Raw genomic sequence first — 17,541 nt, 5'->3', positions numbered from 1 at the left:
TTCTATTCACCATTTCCAAAAGTTAATTTAGATAATTGTTTGTAAAATAAATGTCATCCATATCTAAAGGTATGACGGGATCCTCCTCTTAGGAGTTCCAATATTCTCATTGAGAACTGCCAGAGCTGTTCTTATTAGGGGTGGGAGGAACTCTCAGAGTTTCAGTCTGCGGAGTTACCTAAAACCGCCACAAAATTTGGCGGAGTCCCGTAATTGGGCGGAATTTTTTAGCACCAGGTGCTTGTTCCATGCTGCAAAATCAGCACAAATTACTCCATGCCTGCTTCTTTGCTGCTGTTTGAGTACATTTTCTTGAGTGTCAGCTTTCTTACCACAAATGGTTGTGACTACCCATGACTTCCCACATTGAGAAAATCTCACAGGGTAGCGTCCTAGCACCCAAAAAGGACGCCAGGGCAGCTGCAGGTCTCAGATGCCTAAGTCTCTAACAAACAGGTAATGTCTGACCATCCTCTTAACAATTTGTTCCAAGATTTGGGGGGCCTATCAAACTATGTATGGCACCCTAGCCACATTGAGAAAATCTCACAGGGTAGCATCCTAGCACCCAAAAAGGACGCTAGGGCATGCCAATTCTCACTCATAGAAACCAACCTAATGTTGCTCTGCCGCCCGTGAGAAAAAACTCCACCAGGGGCTATCAGGGGGAGTTTTGTCGGTACTCCACATTACAAGTGTAATGCCAAGAGGGTTAAACTTCACGAACACCACCCGCAGCGCAGAATTTATTGCCCTCCCCTAGCCAATATACCCCTGGAGTAATCACATGTATGCATATTGCATACGGCAAATCTGATGGCAATTAAATTGTGTGATTCAGGCTCTATATTTTTTTTTAAAAATCCTGCTAGGTATATCATGTCATTTTTTTTAACTTCTTTATTTATGTGTATTCCAAAACAGTCAATAACAGTCCTGTTGTGCTCATGCGGTTGTTTTGCCATGCATTTAGTACAGTTGAATGCCTTATAATAAATCCTATAGTGCTGCACATCTGGCCTCCCCTCCCCTTGCTCCCCACCACCCTCACTCACCTCTCTAAACTGCTGAGCATATGAACATCTCCAATCATCAACATTATCCTCGCCCAGAATTCCCAATCAGTGCAGATACCATGAGTAATCTGCCCTATGTGTGGTGCAGACGTCCCATGTACACCTTCCCTACATCCCAATCGTGCTGGACGCGTAGTTGCTATCTTGATTGTCTGCTTGTTCCCCCAGTACTTTCCCTGTCAATGAGGTGGTCTATGATGTTGCCCCAGGTTGTCAAGTCATCCTGACTTACTGGTTAGTTTTATTTGGGTCTCTTCCCGTGGGGTCCTCTCTGTCGTATCCCGTATCCATAGCTCAGTGCTGGGACTGCGCGTGCTCAACCACCCAGTGGCAGTCCATTGCCTCGCTAGTAGCAGGGCCAATTGAAGAAATATATATTGCATTTTTGCCCCTTTGGCCATTCCACAAGGCCCAGTAACATTTAACGAGGCTCTCCGTGTTTAAAAAGAGGTTCAAAACATGGCTCTTCTCTCAAGGCTAAGTTGCCTTTACTTGTGAGCTTAGCACTGGAACACTCCCAGGAGTAGCTGCACACCTTCCACACCTCTCTCACAGTTCCAGTTAGTTTAGCATACTGCAGAAATTGCCTGCGTGAACCCCTAAGGTATCCTGTGCCTTCTAAACCTATCCCTAGGGTATAAATCTCCAAGTAGTTGGCATCCCCCACTCACCATCAAGCTACAGCCATTTCTTTGCTAATCTGATGAAAGGGCAGCTGCAGGTCTCAGATGCCTAAGTCTCTCACAAACAGGTAATGTCTGACCATCCTCTTAACAATTTGTTCCAAGATTTGGGTGGCCTATCAAACTATGTATGGCACCCTAGCCCATTGGTTGCCCCATCTCATCAACCGTACACGGAAGGATCCCCACATTTACTTTATCTTCCAGTTATCTTTCTCGTCCAACCACTTAGCACTATGCTGAATATGGTCTGCTTAATAGTACAGTTCCAGTTTCGGTGGTCCCAGGCCTCCAAGCTCCTGGTCCAGATGAGGGGTTGTCCGTGCCGCCCTAGAATGCCCACCCGCCTACACCTGTGAAACCAAGATCCTGTTCATCTGCTTAAATATTTCTAGTTTGAGTGGACAGAGAGTGTTTTCTAGATATAAACAACGTGGTAACAGTACCATCTTGGCTACTGCCACCTTTTCCATGATGGATAGTGGAAGCCTTCACCAAAAGTGCCCCAAAGCCCCTCTATTACCCGCCCCATGATATAGGCATATTGCTCGTCTGCCGTTACTGAAGCTTGAACTTCCAGACACCGGAAAGCATGCATCTTAGTCTCAGGTCAGGGAGTCTCTCCATTTACAGCCCAGCTAAACCCCCCCAGGGGAAACAGTAGGCTCTTGTGTTGATTGACTTGGTGTCCAGAGAACCCCCGCCCAAATTCCTCCAGTAGTTACATCAAATGGGGCAGTGAATTTCAAGGTTCCTTAAGACAGAAAGTGTGTCATCAGCATACAAGAACACCAGAGGTGTTGACTCTCCAATCTCTATCACTTAGTCATAGAGATCCTTTTAATCTTAAGTGCCAGTGGTTCTATTATCAGGACAAATAGAAGAGGAGACAGCGGACAGCCGTGTCTCATACCCCGCCCCATGGTCCAAGTTTCCAACAACACTCCGCCCAATTGTACTCTCACCATATATAGTTTGTAGAGCAGTTTCACCCAGCCACAAAAATTACATGCAAACCCCAAAAGTGCTTCCATCAGGTTAGCCCAACCCAAGGTATCAAATGTCTTCACTAAATTAATTGGTAAACATCCTTCACAATGCGGTCAAAACACCGCGGTGCCATTACGACGCGTCTTTTACAACGCAAGTCGTTACCATGACTTGTGCTGGAGGGCGCTCTAGACCAAGGAATAGTAGATTTACTATTCCAACACCTTCCTTACTGTACGTAGGCTGGAGTTGGAATAGTAAATCTTACTATTCCTAAGTCCAGCACCCTACAGATGCGTTGTGATGTACCGCGATCATTTTGATCGCGTTGTAACATCATACATCCATGGCCATACTATTGTCCAGTTTAAACGCACGCTGTTCCTCATGTAGCAGCTGCACTATCACCTGTTGCAATTTATTTACTAATACCTTGCTAAGGACTTTGGTGTCTGTATTTATGATAGTGAGGGGTGTCTATAGGAGGCTGGATTCATCAACTCTCCTCCTGGTTTGGGATCAAACAAATTATGCCATCCCGCATAGTTGGTGGGAGGGAGCCCACTCTGCCTGCCTCATTATGCACCTTTAAAAGCCTTTCTGAGAATACAGACAGAAAGGCCTGGTAGAACTCTGCCGGATAGCCATCACCTCTCAGTGTTTTTTCCTTGGACATCAAGCTCATGCCCTTCCTAAGGTCCTCAAGGTGAGGTCAGCCTCAATGCCTTCCGAGAATGCTTCCGGTACCCTAGTCACCCCCACAGCTGCCATATAGCTTCGGACAGCATCAGGTGTTCAAGCAGGCACCTCCTCATCCAGCCCCTTTACATGTCATGTGAAAACATAATTTATGCCCCACTGTGTGACCGCAGTTATGCCATGGGCTTTCCAGGCAGCACACTGCGTATCTCCATCTCCTTCTGCAACACACAGGCAAGAAGGTGGCTGGGCTTGTCTCCCACTCTATGTTGGGCCTCAGGGAACGTTTTAAATGTGTATTTGTCTAACTTGTCCATATGTCACCAACGTGACACCGTAAGTCTAGAAGTTTCCTTTGGGCATCCAGAGTCTGCCCCCCTACTCTGTGTGTCTGATAGCCCTCCCTCCCAGTGTAGCAAGTCCAAGTCCTTTTGAAGTTGTTTCTTCACCCTATGTACCTTACTTAGTCACATCCCCCATGCCGCCACATTCACTGCTTCTCATTCATTCACTCTTGTGCTTGCCAAGCCCAATTGCCTGCCGTGCATTTGTCATTTGCCTTCGAAACGTCAGGCAGAAGTCTCCAGGTCAGGTGGGCCCCTCGACCCCCCAAGTGTGGTTTACCATCATTGGGTGTGATCAGAGAGAAATCTACCCAGATATCATGTGGTTATTATTCTAGTCATGCTCAGTCCAGCAACCAGGACACGGTCAAGTCAGCCGTATGTGTTGTGAGTAGGAAAGTAACAGGATTACTCCCTGGAAATCATGTGCAAGTCCTTCCAGGCATTCATAAAACCTGAATGTGTCATAACATCAGTCAGTGCCGCTATTATGCCTGGTTTAGTGCACTATCTAGGCAGTGTCCTATCCATTTCACCATCCAGGACACAGTCAAAGTCCCCACCCTAGAGTGTGGGTATCCCCACATACTCCATCAGAAGAGCCTGCACTTTGTAGTAGTAGCTGACATATACAAATCTCCTTCCCATCTAGTGGACAAAATACTAGGACATATCGTACTTAAATGTCCACATTAAATTAGAGTTGGCTAAAGAGGATACCAAGGGTTATCCATACTGATGCCCCCATGGCATATCCAGAGTACGTGGCTAAGTACATCTGACTCCTTCAATTTTTGAAGGTTTCTGGGAGTCCATTGCTGTTAGATGAGTCTCCTGCAGTAATGCTATTGCAACCCTGTTGCGCTTCAAGAACGTTAGGACTCTATCCCTCTTTGTGCCCCCACTGAGTCCTTGGAGACTTCAGGTGATAATGTTGTAGCTTTTGCTAGCAGCTTCATGTATGCTATGGAGAGTCTAGGCGCCCAAGACACACTAGTCTCCCTGAAACGGACCCAAAGCATTTAGTCCAGCGAAGAACTCACGGGAGCAACAACAGGCAGCAAACTAATAAAAGCAAAACCATTTAAGCTTTTCACACCAAAGATATTCCCTCCCTACAGTCCCACCCCAGAGAGACATGGATTAAACCAAGAAATGTGTGTCTTCCCACATTAAACCTGGCCAATCTAACAACTTTGCCCAACTCCACAATCAGAATATGCAGTTTTCCCAACACCATAACAGTTTCACCTTCAATTCCTGTAATCAAAGTTTATTCAAGCTATAGCAGGAGCTGGTGTGCCCCCCCCCCACCCCAAGATCCAGGACATCTAGGACACAGCAGTGGGCCTCCCTCACATAGGCCTTAGCCCAGCAGGATCTCCCTCCTCTCCATAGGTCAGCCTCCAGCACCGTGCCAGTCAGGGACACCCCAGCAGCCTCAGCAGCCAGACACCAGTACCACCACCACCAGTGCAACAAATGTCAACTTCCAACTTGATAGTCACCTTGCTGGAGCTGATCACTAGTCAAAATAATAAGGGAAAATAAAGGCAACCAGCTATAACAAGTTAGGGGTCCATCTCACCAAGAGCTTCTGCGTTTAGATCAGCCTTTGCCGGTGTTTTAACTACTGGTCTTCTCTTGTCACTCAAGAGAGTGAGACTCTCCATTGATTATGACACCTCCTCATGTCATGTGGTACCATCCTCTTGCACCAGGAAATGTGGGGTCCTGTGTATGCTAACTCCAGCAACACCCAACTGTCCACGTAGTCAAGCCGCAAGTTCTCGTTTCACTGAGAATATCACAAAGAGGCCATGTGGTCTCAAAGTCTAACAGGACGAATCCTCAAGAAAGCGCTCTGCAGCGGGCATCTCTGCTCCTTCCCCCGCATCCTAAGCCCTAGCCTCCAACATTTTCTTCCCAGTCTCCATCTTCGCCATCAGTTCCCTCAGGGCTGTGACCTCCATTTTGGGTTCAGTGATGGATTCCTTCTCTACATGAACTTGATCGGATAATTTCCTTGAGTAAATTGTCGTCAAAACCCACTGTTTTAATTTTTCCCTCTAGGGCCACTCTCTGGTCCTATACAGCTGCCAGCAGTTCTGCTCTTTTCGGGTCCCCCTGCGGTAGGTCAGTTCCTTGATCAGGCGGGGGACAGTCTCATCCCACAGTTCCTGAGGCTGGGTTGGGGCAACCATGTACTGCATGATGGTGGTGCCCTTCTGGGGTCCAGTTGTCCTGAGTTTAGAATTCCATGACCTCACTGGAATCACTAGTTGTCCAATACAGTGGGGCCTCCCTTATATTTTTGCCTCTTCAAGCGTGCACAAACAGTCTAGTAGGGGCACTATGGTCTCCCAGGCATGCCCCTTGAAACCTCCCTGCAGGTCACAGCTTTTAAAGAACCAACATACCCCAAGGCAAGTCCCAAGTGAAGGCCCCACTCATCTAGGTGCCCTCTTAGCAGTTGTATAGGGAGTACCACTGCAGGTCTCCCCGCCTCATCCCGTAGCACCAAAGAATATGCCCCACACTCCCTGAGGGCCAGTAAGTCAGCCAAGTCCTTATGTATGTGGAGCCCCAGCAGTTTTAACCAGCAGGCAGTTCACTTCCCACATACAGGGTTTGCTCTAGTACCAATCCAATCCCCACGGCAGCCGCTCCTCACCTCCTCTTGGCAGCTCTCATAAAATGACAATTGCTCGGTGGCTCCCCGGGCACCTCCAGCACGGTGCCAAAGCTGCTCCTTCCAGCGCGTTCCTCAGACCACCTCCTCAAAGGCTCCACTACTCCTCATGGAGCAGAGGCTGGCAGGCATCACCTCTCCTAGGCCCCACGCCTCCATCAATTTTCATAACGCTGTGCTCCCTCACAGCTGCCAACAAGGCCGGACTGGCAACAGCGGGCATCGGGCATTTTCCCATGAGGTTGGAAGGGTGGGGGCTGTATTTTCAGCTGCGGGTACTGGTTTTGTTACTGGCGACGGGTTTTGCAGTGGCACTGAAATATCGGCCCCCGATAACAAAAGCAGCAGTGCACACTTGCGCATCCCCCCACCCCTGTGGCTGGTCCACCAACTGCCAGGGCTGCTTTAGATATCCAGTCTGACCGTGGCTGGCAGCCATTTCAGCCGACCTCCTCCCTTGCAGTCTCCGTAGTGCCAACAGGTGCAGGCGTCTGGGCTCTCCAATGCAATCTTGTGGCCGGCAGATCCTGGGCCACCATGGGAGAGCCACTCCCAAGCCCCACGCAGATCAGCCTGAGGTCTCCAGCTACGCCACTTAGTCACCACCACACTCGTCAGGCACTCAATTCTTTCAGATATGGGGCACATCAACAGGAGAATCAATTAGAGTGGTAAAATGCGTTATGGTAGAGGAGGATTATGCAGGATTTTACCTGGGACATTGGAGTTTCTCAGAAACACTTCCTGGCCACCAACTTGCTTGGCCACACCCCTGTAATTTTTTATTTTTTACATCTTAAATAAGACTGGACCTTAGGTATTCTGCAGGAGTGTGCAGGTGTGAGAGTTCAAATTCTTATAGTCCAAAACTAGATAATTTAAGTTTTCTGGCTTCATTTGCTGGAAACAGGCTGCTGTTCAGGGTTACGTGACAGGGCACTATCACTCCTTGATATTGAAGGTCTGTCAAGATAGGTTTTATATCACTCCTGGCATCTTTGCTTTAATACATATTGCACTTCACCCTGTAGTTAACTCTGGAGAGGAATCATAAGGAGTGTCAAGTCCTTGCAACACCCTGTTTGATTCTTATACAATGCAGGGGCTTCCTTTATAGCCTATTCGTATGCATATTTTCTCTAGAATCCTCAGATAACTGTGGAAGAAAATGGCTCAAGTATTACTTCCTCCCCGCGTGTGGATTACTATCAAAGGGTAGAGGTTAAACGCCATTGGATAGGATGAAGTCATTGGCCTTCAATAAAAGATACCAGAACACCACCCTTATGTTGCACGATGTGCCACCCTCCAATTGAATTTCTACTTCATGTACTTTGTCAGGGGGATTACCTTTTCTATACAGTGTGTTTATCTGAATTTATTAATAAGTTGCTCTCATGATGGCCCCGGAGAATCTGATAAACTATTGTGATCACAGGCATGCTGCCTGAGAGAGCCCCTGTCTCCCATACCATGACTCAATTTTTTTTGGTACATGCGGTTTCTTTTTGTGGTCGCTCCTGTCACTTTCTTTTTTAAGTGATCTGTTTGATCCAAAACTTTTTTTCCTTTTACCACTATTTTCGATGTCTGAAAGAGTTTACTGAAGAAAAAAAAACAGTCTGTGAATCAGTGAGTCAACTGACATCACTGGAGAGACAAGTTTGACTAGCTAGGCTAATCTCAAAATTATACCATAACACACACAAGTTTCTTGTTGTGGTCAAAGATATAATTCTCACAGAGCATACAAGCAGGTGCCTGGGAGAATAACCTTCACTAATAGCAAAAATATAAACGGCTATCAGACGAGCTAGCACACACTTATTTTATGCCTCAAAGGCCAAAATGCAAGGCAATTTAGCGTCAGAGATCGGCACTTCCTGTGGCCAGTGTTAGCCTGAGTAGGAAAACATGGCAGAAGCAGGTTACAGTCACATTAATATGAGAACATGAGCTTAATTTTCTCTAAGGCATTGGCCATGCGCTTAGAGACCTTTCTCCCTCAACTTCTCGGTGCGGAACAGTCTGGATTTGTAAAAGGTCGCATACTTTCAGATAACACCAGCATATTCTTTTATATCCTTTCTAAATCCCCTCATTAATTGCAGTCATTAGCATCTATGGCCTTAGATGCAGAGAAAGCTTTCGATAGGGTCAATTGGTCGTATCTTTTTCAAACACTCAAATTGTTTGGTTTTAGCCCAAAGATCATCTCTTTGATTTCAATGTTATACTCTAATCCCCGAGCTGCAGTTTTTGTAAACGGTAATACGTTTCCTTATTTTGACTTAAATAGAGGAGTTTGCCAAGTTTTCCCCCTATCCCCGTTTCTTTTCAATTTAGCCTTTTTTGGAATTTCCAACATATTAAATATCTGGGTCTCTCTTTTACCCCTTGGTTATCAACTACAGTTTCTTTGTGTTTGGAAACGTGCGTACAAAAAATCTCCACACTGACATCTAGATGGCATCCCTTATATCTATTGTGGTGGGGCCGCTTAGACACTATTAAAATGATGCTTCCCCTATCATTTTATTTACTCTCTCTAATATTCCAGTTCCAATTCCCCTAAATTTTTTCAAAAAGATAAACTTTATCCTATCATCATTCTTGTGGAATAACAAAAAACCTTGAATTTCACTGTTCAGATTAATAAAAACTAAATCAGAAGGTGGAGTTAGTTATCCTGACTTTCTCAACTATCATAGATCTTTTTTACTCCGTCAAGCCTCCAGATGGCTGGATGAAACACTGTCAGATTGTCCTTTGTGGGTAGACCTCGAACGCTCATTCCTCTCTCCCTTTTCCTTTAAAGAATACCTGTGTTTTCCCTGTAAACCACAATCTTTATCTACCCCCATCCTCAAGCACACTTGTAAACTTCCAGACTCTACTTCACCCCCACCTCCTAATGATCCAGCCTCATTCTTTAACTCTCCTCTATAGCATAACAAAGGCATTCTAATTCATGGGAAACCTATATATTGGAAATCTTGGAGCCAGAAGGGTTTAATTTGGATACACTAACTTTTCTCTCAAAAGATAGTTATTTCTTTTTCCAAAGCTCGGCAGCTTTTTGATTTACCTCTGTCTTTTCTCTCTAAATATAAGTGTGGCTCACTGGTTAGAGGCGGCAGGCCTGAGAGCAGAAGTCAGCCTGGGACCAGGGTTCAATTCCCGACGCGGCAGGGTCGTGGACCTTGGTCAGCGGACTCGATAATTCTCGCTTCGGTGCTTACTCTAATCAGGGGTTCCACTCGGCAACTCTGGGCATTAGCTTGCCTAATCTCCACAACGGCCCCACCAATTCCGGGGATGCCTGGCTCCACCTTGGGGACTCCCAGCAAGGGACCATCCCACAGGGAAAGCCAGGACGGGTTCCCCAGAGTTATAAAGCGCCGGGACGCCCCGTTGCTGGGGCAGCTGTGTGCTTTACAAGTATACTACATTTACATTTACATTTACATAACCTTTTTAAGCAAGCTCTATCTGCTTGCTTAAAAAGCAAGCTCAAACTCTCCTCTCATACTCCTCCCATTCATTTCTCTGTCAATAAATTACATACTCTCCTATATTCCTTCCCCAAAGCCTCAGCCATATAGGCTCATATATGTATGGCTCATCCAGATAGAGAAAAAACTAAGGTGGAACTTGCTTGGGAGGAAGACCTCGGAGTGGATTGGTCTACTTTATTATGGAATAAATTTAGACTAAGATCAGGAAATCCTCCAGGGCTGCTAACACAACCGAAACACTGTTTTTTATATACAATAGACTTTTATTTCATCCGGTCCTTTTACATAAAAGACACCTCGACTTACCTGACATTTGCTGGTCTTGCTCCTCCCCATCCGCTGATTTGAAAAATCGTCTCTTTATATGCCCACCCTTACATGCCTTTTGGAGACTTGTCTGGGCCCAGATTAACTACATTTTTGTTTCTAATTTCCCTTTCTCTATTTCTCACCTATTCAGTTCATAACACACAGATTCTAGATGTTTTGTTAGCCGTTGCATTTCAACAAATCACCAAAAATTGGAAAGACTTACATAAATTATCGTTTCAAGCATGGTGGTATGCTGTTTTTTATAACCATAGGCTTGACACAGCTTTTGTTCACCCTGTTCACTTAGCTACAAAACTTTTAAATCTATGGTTACCAATTACATTGTTCATTGACACTAGCACTATGCGTTCTTTACTCTGACCCCATTCAAAAAGGCGTTGTCCAGCCTCCATGACATTCCTTTTCTGATATCATACTGTCGTATTTTGGTTTAAATTAATGTCATATGCTTTGTCTAATGTACTATCCTGCTGCTTATGTTGTTTTTTGATTGTATTACCATTCTGTCATAACCATGCCTGTATGATACTCTTTTTCTCCGTTGTACCTATTTCTCCTTTTCCTTTCCTTTTTTTTTGTTGTTGATATATTTGTATGATGTTTCCTATTTTCTATTTTTATTCCCCTTTCTTCAATAAACTTACTTTCCAAACTGAAAGAACATGCACTTAATGTTTTTCACATCGGCATCCAGAGAGCAGTTCTGAACATCTTGTATAGAAAATCTCTCTCGATCAGGAAAGCTCCTACTCTAAAGACTTTTTTAAACTGGACTCAAAACCTTACTGAGCACGGGAGTCTTAAACTATAAATATTAAGAAAGCAAATCCCTTCATATGACAATTCCCTATAAAATCATCCACTATAAAACCTTCACTGTGCCAGTTATGAGACGATGAATCAAATCTGTTTGTGACTTTTGTTCCAGAAACCTGCAAAAAATCCTTTTGTTTTGGGTTCTTTCTAATTCTACAATAAAATAAATGTTTACATTTTGTATTCTGTGTGGGCTTAGTTGGTTATCATCAGTGCCTGATATTGAAATATTTTTCTACCTATTATTTCCCATGTTCCTTGAAGTTTTTTTGTTTTTTTTAATCAATGCTTCTCTCCTCAAAGCATAACCATCTCTACCTTGTTGTCCATTGCTCCGAAACTCTGAAAGCTAGTTCATGTTGACAATACCCTACACACATATATAATAATAAATACAAAAATGACAAAGTTTCCTTAATTCTGATGCCTCTGTTCAATCGTAGTTCTGTAGGGGCTTGTGTTAAGAGACTAGTAAAGTGACTGTATAGCTTCCAGTCCTAAATTTGCTTTTAGTCATCTGTCCTGATGGCTAAGGAATTGACCTTTTGATTCTCTGGAAGAGTTTCGGTGCTAGAATGATCATCCTTATCTCCTGTCAACTCCTGCGGCTTTCAGAGGCCTCTACTCCATCACTCTGCTAACCATGTCACCGCTCCCATTGTATTCCTTCGTCTAACTTGGATCACACATCTTGTCTTACTACTCTAGCAAGCAGAATTATCTATTCAACTTTTGCAATAACCATCCTAGACAGCATGTTGTGGTTTGTTCACTTCCACCTTCTTCCTTCTCCCTTACCGCATAACTTTCTATTTTCTTTGTTGTTTGGTTTGTTCTTCTCTTTTACATTTTTTATCTACCTCTACTTATGCACAACTCGGTAAAAAAAATGTTTTAGCATTAGAAGACCATAAAATATATTACTTGCCCCTGTACATTAAAACACACATCTTCTTTATATCCGCAGAACACATTTCTTCAGGAAACAGTGCGAAGAGAATGTGAAGAGAGGTTTGAGTTGACCGAGGCTTTGACACTAGCGAGAGAACAACTTCTGGAATTAAAGAAAATTGGTGAAAAGTTTCCCTCTCACCACGTTTCAACCAGTCAAACCCTGCCCTCTGGATTAGTCAAAAGTAATCAACAGAAGATCTTCACGAGCCCAACCGCTGGTAAAGAACCAAAACTCATTGGACGTCATGGAGATTTAGGACCTGTTAGTGCCTCTGCTCCTACGAAGCACAGGAGTATTGACAGAATAGGGTTTTCTGCCTTACCTTCGCCACACCCTCCACGGGAAAGAGCATCTTCTGTAGGTGAAGCAAGGAAAAGGATTACTGCAATTCTAAGGCAGTCAAGTCAGCGATAACTTCTAGAATCCATTACAACATCCTATGCATACAAGGTGAGATGAAGCTGTGACCACCAGCAGTTGAATTCACCATTCAACCTAAAATTTTCTTCGTGTTTTGATTCTAGCTTTTTTCAGCAATACACCCATGACGCTCTAAAAACATTATCCTGCAAACATTTTTGCCAAGTTTTCTGCTCTGTTTTAATTTGAGCTGAGGTCTCGGTATAACACTGACCATCAACAACCAGGCAGCTAAGTTCACATACAAACGAAACTCTCTTCTGATTCTACCAAAAGGCATGGTACAACATTTTTTTGGTTTGTGGAAAGACCTTGTAGTGGCAATGTAACAAAAATGTCCATTAGATATTTCAGGGGAATATGTCAAAAATGTTAAACAAAATAATTCAATAGATGATTGTTTCTAAAGATTTGTGATACTTTTGACTTATGAAAACATCTGAGAAAATGCTGTAAGTGAGCACCTGTGAACTCTACAACCAGAGATGGACATATTGCCTCCCCATCTCCTTTGTCGTCTCATTTCTTTTTCAAATAGGGAGAGGCCCGCTCTACCCACACGAATACCCTATAAAGGCCCTGTTGACAAAACTTTGCTTCCAGTAATCTGCCCTTTACCCTACTATTAAGTCACACTTGCTTCATGGGCTTAAATGGTGTTGAAGACAACCACACTTCCTGTTTTTTCTTCTGCATGTCATTAAATTGGGGCCTTAGTCTCTGGTGGGTTTGAAGCTCTCTCTTCTGAGGGTGTGACAGTACCAATGCAGGGGCGTGTGCTTCATCACTACCTCTCTTTCTGGGTGTGGCTGTGAAACTTACCATCTGTTTGTGTCCTTTGAGGTGCAATCAGTCACAGAAGCAGATGATGCCCATTTGGATGGATAGCAGTAAATGGGAGCAGCAGTTGATTGGTCCACCCCCTTATGCTCATATATTGCAGCTATTGTGGTGTGTTGGCGCAGTGCTTGGACTCACACACCCACTGCATCTGCTGACTGGCTTGATGTCACCTGCAGCATGGTTCAAATTGGCCATGTTCAGGTCGTACTGTTTGCCGTGCTACACTTGACCATACGTGTTTCTGTTGTGCTTGCCATCATTAATCTCAGACATGTTTTGTGTTTACCTTTTGTTGCAGGGCTCCTTGGGGCTCTCATTTGGGGAAGCTGTCTAACCCTAAGCTGTGTGACTGCCTTGTGCTACTGTGACAAAGATTGGTGCGCATTTCTAAAAAAAACTGCATTATACTTCACCTTCTCTTGGGCACAGACAAGATGACAGACTGCAGGATGAGTGGGTACTTGTTTTGAGATGCCCCATATCGTCTGTTTCAGGACCTGTTGCCAATTTGTCTGAGGTGCCTAGCATAGCTTATGGCAAAAACCGAAGAGTTGCGCAAGGCATGGCCTCCCTCTCTGACCTATTCAATGTCCTCCTACATTATAATATTGTCTCCCTACTCAGCTCCCTGCTCTTGGTTCCCCCAGAGTATGATGATGAGGGTGATTAGCCCTTGAAGGCAGGCTCAGTTACACTGGGCAAATGTGTGCCAAAGACCTATTTTGAAGAGGTGAGAATTCCCTCTTTTCAAATTGCAGTTGCCTCTAGGCTTGGTGAAGCCCGGCCCCAGTGGAGATTGATTCTGTCTGGATCATAGGCCAGTAATACCTCAACTCCTTGTGAATATAAACAGAGCGGTTCCAGACCTCCTGGTGCTGATGTGGGAATTGGAGGATCTAGATTGGGGCCAAGACTTGCAGTTCCTGGGTCATCGGTGTCCACCAATTCAAAAGGGCACACAAGAAAAAGACATAAGTTGAAGTTTTGAAGCTACTGTTTTTCTTGTAGTAAACAATGCAACAATGTGTTCTCATAGAAGAGTAGGTCGCAGGTTACCTAAACTCTCAAAACATTCACTGCCATGATACAATCATTAACTATAGCCACTAAGATCGATTTCTTAAAAACACAGATTATTGCATTCTATTGGTAAAGTTTTGTATTCTGAATAATGACTGCCTGGTGAAGCATTTTGTGTTTTGATTGGAAACCTGTTTGTGAGCTCCCATTGATCCTCCAGATTATATTTGTTCAGAGAATGCCTGACTTTGACACCCAATTACTCAAACGATTAGATGTATCTGCCGATAAAAGCGGAACAAACTTTTTCAAGTGTTTCTTAACCCACATTTTTTTAAAAAGTTTTTTGGGTAATTTTGCAAATTTGTTTCAATGCTAATTTGTAGATTTCATTAATGCCATTCATGACATTGTTTGATGCATTGGTAATACAAATGACTGTATAGATTTGTAATACAAATCATAAATTGAACGGTGCATTTTGTGTGTTTGATTTCCATATTTATATTACGACCGTTATATATCACACACATATGATTTTGACAAAGGCAGCATTTGTGTCTCTGAAGTTGGATTTGGCACAACACTCAATAGGAACACTCTTTTTTTTGTTTCATTTGTGCATTCCCCTTTCTCCCATTACTAATGAGTACTGAATTTTGCAAGGAACCGGTAAAAAATGCAGGCTCTAACCTTTCCCACTTTAATCCATATTGGTCATGTTGGGGAAAAGGTAGAAGTGAGGTGGACCTCAAAATAAATGTTTTTAACATGAATATTTCCCTGGCAACTTTATGCATGAAAGACTAAAAAATAGAGGAGCGAATGAAAGTACACAGCATATGATACTAGCTTATTTTGGTGACTTATGTTGATTTAGTGTTTCTGTTCAGCTGTTTTTCAGTTACAAGCAAAACCTAAAAAGCCTGTTTAGAGTTTGACAGAAGGGTTACTCCGTCACAAATGTGATTGATATCCCGCCCACCTTATTGCAAGTGCATTGGCTATATCGCACTTGTAATAAGGTGGAGGGAATATCTGTCATTTATGTGACGGTTTGCCCATCCACCAAACTAAATCTGGCCAGAAGTGTCGATTGAGTATAAAAATCATGAATTGAAGTGTGTTGTTCTATCTATTTGTTTTCCATATTTATATTGCGACAGTTATATGCATCTCTCTTTTGCTCTCTCTCACATCACAAATACACACACATACACACACACATGCACTTGCAACAATTCTGTCAAGGCGGACACAACACTTCATAGTATACCTCTTTTTTGCACCAGAAATACAGTCCCTGTCCTACACCTTGACATTGAGGGACCTACAGAGTAAAGTTTAATTCCTGAATATTGCAGCACAAGTTATGGGTTTGCTCTGTGGTCTGCACATCTTGGGACATTCTAAGTCTATATATGCAATATTGAATTCAATTGGTAGGAGGTGCTCAAAAAATGGTGTTTACATACCCACCCATCAGAGTAGCAATAATTCTGGAGACCAAAGATGGCCCAGAGCACAAAATTGATAAAGCTACACCAGAGCACACTCTATCACTATATCTGTAATCCAAACCACAACTAAGGTTATTTAAAGAACAGAGATCACTGTGGGGCAGTCTCCCATCAGTGTACTTCCAACAGTTGATTGTTCCAGTATTCCAGATTCAAGGCTCCAAAATCACAGTTCCAACAATCAGGGCTTTTTTGCAACTTTCCACTTTATTTTCAGAATATACAGCAGCAGCCGACGCGCATTTCGCCCGCAGGCCTTTTTCAAGGCTCAAAGAATGTTTATATTCCGTTTGGGGCTGAAAAATGTGTTTATCGAAAAGCAAACGTGTTGTTGTAAAATCTTTTGTGGTTATAGTATAAAACCAAATTTTCAGATCATTGGGCATATAGTGTTGCACCAAACTTAATAATTAAAAACATCAGGGATAACGAGTCCGTGTACGTTGTCTTACAATAAGTGACAACTCCAAAAACGCTGCTTGTAACAGCACCCGGTGCTGCTACGTGGACCTTGATACGTCCATTCACCTGTCTCTCTGTGTTACCGCTTCCCAAGTGCCAATTTCAAAGAACCGCGTCTGGTGGGTCCAGACCCAACCCAACACGTTTGCTTTTCGATAAACATATTTTTCAGCCCCAAACAGAATATAAACATTCTTTGAGCCTTGAAAAAGCCCTGCAGGCAAAACGCGCATCTGCTGCTGCTGTATATTCTGAAAATAAAATGGAAAGTTGCAAAAAAAGACCTGATTGTTGGAACTGTGATTTTGGAGCCTTGAATCTTGAATACTGGAACAATCAACTGTTGGAAGTACACAGATGGGAGACTGCCCCACAGTGCCTCTCTGTCCGTTAAATAACCTTAGTTGTGGTTTGGATTACAGATATAGTGATAGAGTGTGCTCTGGTGTAGCTTTATCAATGAAGTTTAATTCCTGTTACACACGGTCCTACCACCTTTGTCCTGATGAAGACCCTGTCATAATTAGCATAGTTGTCGAAACATCAACACGCTTACCTGCTGAGTGGTATTCATGGTAGTATGTGAAAACTGTAATCTAAGTCTGAGCTATTTATTAAAAAATGGTACTATTAACCAGTCTACAGTGTTTCTAATTTTCCTTTGTAAATAGCGTTACTTCACTGTTATTTACCCCTATCACTATTCACGGTCAGTACGTTTTCTAGTGCACCTACCTCTTGATTATACATATGGAGAAGCAATTTACAGAAAATAAATATAACTGTATAAACATTTATGTATGTTCATAACATTTTTGATATAAAGGAAGCATAGCCTTCTTGTCCTCTTCTAGGGGAACAGTTGTTGTTTTACATTACTAATTACCCAGGTTTGCAGGTTTACCAGGTTACCCTTCTATCTAATGTAGGGAAAATGAGTGCCATTAATTCTCATGGACATTTCTAACCACAGATTCCTCACCTTTTGATGATTTCCTCCAGGTGCCAGACTCAATCCAAAAACATTTTTAGCAATTGCTTCTGTGTGCTGGTAGGTGGCTTCTTTGAACCATGGCGCAACTTTAGTAGAAGGGCTTGTCGACCTTCAAATCATGGGTCTGTTCCCACTTCAGTCCTGATCCAGGTCTCCTTATTTGAGTAAGTCTACAG

The 17,541-nt window shown here is 43.4% G+C and overlaps 1 protein-coding gene across 1 annotated transcript in view; it reads left to right on the top strand.

Moving 5' to 3' along the window:
• The window catches only part of LEKR1 (leucine, glutamate and lysine rich 1), a 635,278-nt gene extending 619,340 nt beyond the window's left edge, over positions 1-15,938 (top strand). The window contains exon 14 of the mRNA XM_078665467.1: positions 12,119-15,938. Within this exon, the coding sequence (XP_078521593.1) occupies positions 12,119-12,520 (402 nt within the window). The 3' untranslated portion in view covers positions 12,521-15,938. The remainder of the gene's footprint in view (positions 1-12,118) is intronic.
• Positions 15,939-17,541: the final 1,603 nt, after the last annotated feature.

This window comes from Lissotriton helveticus, chromosome 11, assembly GCF_964261635.1.
Source record: "Lissotriton helveticus chromosome 11, aLisHel1.1, whole genome shotgun sequence".
NCBI lineage: Eukaryota > Metazoa > Chordata > Amphibia > Caudata > Salamandridae > Lissotriton > Lissotriton helveticus.
Note: the sequence above shows the minus strand (reverse complement) of the source record. Positions and strands in the feature narration are given on the sequence as shown.